Here is a 6,084-nt window from a genome sequence, read left to right on the forward strand (position 1 = left end):
CTGGGGCCTCTGCTTCTCGGTATAATTATTGAATAAGCTGAAGAGACTGAGTAATGAGGTGACAAAGCTTGTTCTTTTTGAGCTCAGTGAGCAAGAAATCAGGTGGCAGAGAAAATTCAATAGAAATAAGCGTAAAGTGATGCATGAGAGGAGTAAGACTCCTAACTTGAGTCAGAACTGGTTGCTGTTTTGGGCCAGGATCCCAGGTATGATAGTTGCCAGGAAAATCTGGACCCATGCTCAGTATCAGTCTGAGCCTCGTTGCTGGGAGTTATTAATCATGGTTGTTAAGAATTATTAATAAAGGAATATGGGTAAAGAGGAGCATAGTTGTACCTGTATCTGAGATTCAAACAAGCCGCAGTGGGGGCACTTCCACCCTGCCTGGTGCTCAAGGGGTGCAGTGGATACAGAGAGGATGGAGAGGAGAACCAGGGTGCTCCAGTGCGGAGCTCCTGCGTCGTCAGGAAGGGAGAACCAGCGAGGACCTGGCAAAGGCACCGCTGAGGAGGATACAGCACGAGCCTAACGTCGTCCCAGGGAGCCTGAAGCGAGGGGATGCTGCTGCTGTTCACTGTCCCTCCTGACACAAGGCTGGGGGATGTGAAATGAGGCTGGCAGGAGCTGGCTCAGATGCACCAGAGGAGGGGGTTGGTTGTGGTGGTGGCAGGCACGGTGAGCGCGATGCTGTAGGGCGCTCTGGATACAGAGCGTACGTGGTCTTAGGGCGCCTGGGTACATTTGTGGCAGAGATCTACTGAGGATTCTTACACGTACAGAAGCAACAACAAGCTTGAGAAATCCCTGAACAGGACGGTTGGAAGGCTGGGAAAACGGTTCACAAATCAGCTGAGCCTCTGGTGTTCTGCCCTGGTGTCCTTGCCGTAGCGGATCCTCCTTTGAAAGCAAACGCTGAGCATGGCTCTGGCCTGCAGAGCAGTTCTGGTGGTTGTGCTTTGGTTTGCTGTGACTCTGCTCTCCTGCGTGTTTGAAATGATTGCTTTGGTTTTTTGCAGGTAAATCAAAGACCAAGGAGAACCGCCAGTCGATCATCAACCCGGACTGGAATTTTGAGAAAATGGGCATTGGGGGCCTTGACAAAGAATTCTCGGATATTTTCCGACGAGCTTTTGCTTCTCGAGTTTTTCCACCTGAAATTGTGGAGCAAATGGGTGAGTGCAATCCAGCCAGGCACGGCTGGGGTACAGGACTGCCGTCCTGTTTCTGGTCTGTGGAGACCCAGTATTGACTAATGAGCTTACGCTGTTACAGCGTGGTGATTGCTTAGGGTCCTGATAGACCAACAGGGCCTTGTCCTCTGCTCTTGCGAGAGAGGAGGGACAGTGAAACAAGGGGAATACTCAGCACTGTGTGGGAGATGTCTGAACAGATGAGATGCACGGTTTAATTGAGTTATTTTCTGCTGGAACCCCAGTGCTCCCTGTAAGAAAGGAGGGACAGCGAAACAAGGGGAATACTCAGCACTGTATGGGCGATGTCTGAACAAATGAGATGCACGGTTTAATTGAATTATTTTCTGCTGGAACCCCAGTGCTCCCTGTCCTCTGAATGCTGCGTTTACAGTGCAGTGCGACCGAGTGCTGCTATTCCTGACAGGCAGTGGGCTGTCTGTACAGATCAAGGGAAATGCTGTCGCAATGATCCTTGTAGAATAAATATCTGTTGTCCTGGCAGTTATGCTGTAAACCCATGTCCTTTTCACAGAGTTAGCACAGTAAATAGAGTGTCCTGTGTGATCTGTGCTTGGTCGCATTTGAAACACTGGAGAGGATGCATGAGCCATGGCACGTCGGGGAGTTTGTGGAATAAAAGTGCAGATTCTAAATACAGCTTTGACTTTTGGGGTCGGGGGAAGGAAAGGCAGTCTCATTACTTTGTAAACATGTGCTGGCAGGCAGATAAATAGCACTGGATTTAATTTTTCGTGAGCAACATGCAGCTGCAGGTATCCTGTTTTGTCACATGGAGTGGCTGGGGATGTTGTAGCTGATCCTTGTTCTCTGAACATAATCTCTGTGGGTTCGTATTTAAGCTTGGAATCTGTAGCTGTGTAATTTCTGTGTATGTTTTTATATCCCGATCCACCTTCCCTCTCCCCACAAATGAAGCAATCAAGATTTTGATTACAAAACAGATTTTCTTCAGAAGATGGGTCCTGTTTGTGTAACGTGCGGCCATTTCCAGCGCTCGTGGAGTTGATGTTACAGTAAACTTCCCTGCGAGGTGTGTTTGCCCTTTTCTTAGGGATGTGAACACTTGTGCAGGAAAGCTGAGGAAACCCCGTAGGCAGAATCCAATTAGTGCACGGTTCTCTCCCTGCCTTCCTGCCTGGTATCGATCTGGTAGCCAAGGCCTTCTGGGGGCTGATCTTGGTTCTCTTCGTTTTAGCGGCCATGGGCAAGTCACAGCTTCTCTGCCTCTGCTTGAGAATATCAAATGCTTGAATTTGTTAAATATTGAGCTGCTCTGCAGAGAGACAAAATGAGAGAAAAGGTGTTGGCTATGGAAGGAAGAGCTTTTACCTGGACACTGCGTTGTGTCCGGTTCAGAAGTGTTACTGACAGCTGCCCTGCGGATGGACCAGCATCCCTCACTCGAGGGACTTTTACCTTTTGAACCAGCTGTCGTACACGTCCACAGCTGCAGCGCAGAGCCCTTACTGTGACCATGGCTGAAGGTAGAAGATTTAGGCCTTGGGAGTTCCCTTCGATGTCATGGGCAGTGATGAGACAACGTTCGTAGACTAGAGGTAATGAGAGCTTGTTTTCACTTTGCTGTGGCTTCACCAGTTCAGCTGCGTGCAGCGTGTAAAGCAGCCATGGCTCCGACTCCAGTCCCTTGGTGCTGTTGGTGGCTGCGTGGCCCTGGCGGCTGGGCACCCCTTGGCAGGGCTGTGCAGCCGCTCCAGAGGCACCTCCAGAGAGGGGCAGGAGCCGCGCTGGCCGCAGGCTGCGGAGCTGCTTTGCAGGGTGCACCGAGCGGATGGCTCCTCTTGGTGATGGGTGTTGCTTCAGACAGGAAGAGAAAGGTTCTCTGAAGGACCACGAGTGTTTTGATTACCCTGGGCAATGAATTAAAGGTGTGCCATATTATTTATAGAAATACACGTAGCCTTACTTGTGCGTGTTTACACACATACTGCACAAAGAAACATTTTTCTGGTGAGGAGCGAGACTCCAGGCAGAGCTCTCGAGCTCTCCCATTAACCCTAGGGCTAAAGAGCTTATCTGAAATTTGAAAAAACAAGACTTTCTGACACTCGTTTTCTTTGCCTTAGTTATAACTTGCTCTTAACTATATTTCAGATCTGAAATGTCAGCGTGACAGCTGTTCACCTTTGTGTATGATTTATTAGGAAAGGAAAAGAAAGAATTTGCTCGCTCTCTGGTGCTCTGCTGCTCACCCGCTCCTGCCGTTGCCCAGTGCTCGCAGACTGCGCTTCCATGCCAAACGCAATAAATATTTCTGTCCTGTAACCGCAGAGTGGCTGCACAGACCCTTCAGAAACGGCTTGCAATTTGTGTGTGGTTTATCTAACTCCCAAGGAATGTTCTGGCCCTGGAGGATATAAATCAGTGTTAGTTAACCATGTCATCCAAGGGTGTGCATTCTGCGATCTTTGGTTTGTCCAAGACAAGACCAACTTCAGCCGGTCGCTGAACCTTGCCCTCGCTGCCTGCTGCCCTGGCAAGGGGCACTTGGCGTTTCCTTACCCGTGCGTGTATCAGCCACCTCCACTGCGGGGCCTTGGTGCTCGTGTGGCTCTGCGGACAATGCAATCAAAAAATACGGCTTAGAACCAGTTTATAGGGTTAGCATTCAGGGGTGGCTCGATGTGCCACAGCTGCCTGGGTGCCGGGGCTGTGAGGGTCAGGTCACTTTTGAACCCCAGCGGGACCTTCATCAGTTTAAGGCGATTGCTTTTAAGGCTACAGTTTCACAGTCATTTATGGGAGATTCGTTGGCGTTATGAACTTTGGCGATGCTGTTCTCGTTCACCAAATGCTCAACTCTTAACAATCTTGTGACAGCCAAATGGAAAAATCCCGTGTCTGGTTGAGGGCTGAGGGAAGCGTCTTGGTGCAGGAGGGCACTGCTCGGTGGTGCTGTCCCTGGGCCCTTGCTGTTGTACCAGTGTGCTCCTCAGGAAGGACCTTGTCCCTGTGGGGGGACAGCTCTGCTAACGCCACATTTCTGGGGACCCGTCCTCCTTTCCCAGCCTCTCCCAGATCTCTGTGACCTCAGCTCATGGTGGAGCTGCACCACTTTGTGGTAACCTACAGCCTGGCGCTGTCCCTGGGCCCTTGCTGTTGTACCAGTACCAGTGTGTTCCTCAGGAAGGACCCTGTGGGGGGACAGCTCTGCTAACGCCACATTTCTGGGGACCCGTCCTCCTTTCCCAGCCTCTCCCAGATCTCTGTGACCTCAGCTCATGGTGGAGCTGCACCACTTTGTGGTCACCTGCAGCCTGGCTGCGGTTGCTCCTTGTTGCAGTCCAAGCCATCCTCTTGATGGAGCTAAAGCAGCTCCTTCTTTTTTAATAAATATTGCGTTTTTCTGAACTGTTCCTGCAGATAAGCCCTTTCTTCACGTCCTTGTTAAATGCTGCTTTTCTCCTCAGTCTGTGTCGTTGTCTGACATTAAGGTTGCTGGATATGTGTTATAACAGTCCTCTCTCTTTCAGCAGAAATTTAACCATTTGGAACCAAGTTTTTGGTATTTGGTGCCTGGAGCTGTGAATTTCAAGAGCACTGAACAGCGTTTTCTGAGATCGGAAAATAAAAACCTAGTCCTAACTCTTGTTTTTCTTTTCCACGAGCACTCTTGTGTCTCCGTGCATTGAAACTCAGTCTTGGCTTCCAGCAGGGCAGTGGTTCCTATGGCTTGGGTGGCACACTGGTTGTTGTACAGGCCACTGAGAAAGCAGGTTCTGTGTGTACGCGTTGTTACGGTTCAGTAACAGGAACAGAGGCGTTTGCTGTTACAGATCGTGTTTCTATTGAGAGACTGAGATGGAGCCCAAAGTCCCCGTCCTCTCCCGTGACCCGTTAGGTGAAATCTGACTGTACCAAGGTGATTTCTGTTTCCCAGTACCCATTTAACTTGTCCTCTGACCTCTTGGGATCAGCTGGTTTCAGTGCTCTGCATTTTGGAAGTACAGCTCAATATGAAAACGAAGTATTAACAAAACACCAGATGAGCGTTCGCGTTAGCAGACAATCAGATACTGGGTTCTTGGATTCTGCCTGTGGAGACTTCTCTTTAAAGGTCTCTTAAAAATTAATACGTTAATGTTCTTGAGGTGCTCAGATGCTCTAAAAGAAGAAGAATAATGGGAAGGATCTCATGCAGTCTGTTCTTAAATTAGGGAGACTTTAATGAGGAGTGGTGTCAGACGTGTCTGACCTGGACCGGAGGTGGTAGAAATGCCAGCACCTCCCAGGGCAGCAGCCGCCACCGCTCACAGCGTCTTTGCTGTCCAACGTTTTATTCGTCACAGATTGCTTATTTCTCCTATGGCTTTGGAGGAGGATGTCCCACACTCGTCTGCCCGTGTTTCTGCAGTGTTCTTGAGGCTGATCTCAGGTTCTCAAGCTGTTTCTCACCTCACCGGTTGCTGTTTGTCTGCCCCCGGTCGCTCTGCTGTGCACAGCGGTGACGGCCGAAGCAGGGTCAGTGCCTGGGGTGCTCCTCAGACCAGTCCGTGGTCGGGCGTTGTGCCTCGGTGTGTGTGCTGGTCTGAAATCCTCAGTGATGGTTGTTCTGTTTGTATTGCAACACGCAGTTAATTATTGCTACCCCCATATGGAAACTTGTGCGTCAAATTACACTGTTCTTAAGTGAATTTAATCCTGCCTGTCAGTGTGTTTGTAGATCTTGGCATTGGAATGTGCAGATTTAATAGGTGCTTTCTGCTCCGTCTTCAGGGCTGTTAATAAAAACACAGCATGCCAGTAAACCCAGGATGGGTCCTTTCTCATTGTGCTTTAAAATTGGAGTTTCCTTTCATCGACTTCTTCTCTACCTTTTGGTTCCTGCAGCCTGCGTTTTCACTACACGTTT

General features: G+C 49.7%; 1 protein-coding gene across 2 annotated transcripts in view; it reads left to right on the forward strand.

Annotated features, from left to right (window-relative positions):
- Positions 1 to 6,084, forward strand: part of NSF (N-ethylmaleimide-sensitive factor) — a 49,925-nt gene that overhangs the window by 14,482 nt on the left and 29,359 nt on the right. For both annotated transcript variants that reach the window (XM_010182785.1, XM_010182788.1), the window contains exon 7: positions 1,017 to 1,172. In XM_010182785.1, the coding sequence (XP_010181087.1) occupies positions 1,017 to 1,172 (156 nt within the window). The remainder of the gene's footprint in view (positions 1 to 1,016; positions 1,173 to 6,084) is intronic.

This window comes from Mesitornis unicolor, unplaced genomic scaffold, assembly GCF_000695765.1.
Source record: "Mesitornis unicolor isolate BGI_N332 unplaced genomic scaffold, ASM69576v1 scaffold11734, whole genome shotgun sequence".
Taxonomy (NCBI): Eukaryota; Metazoa; Chordata; class Aves; order Mesitornithiformes; family Mesitornithidae; genus Mesitornis; species Mesitornis unicolor.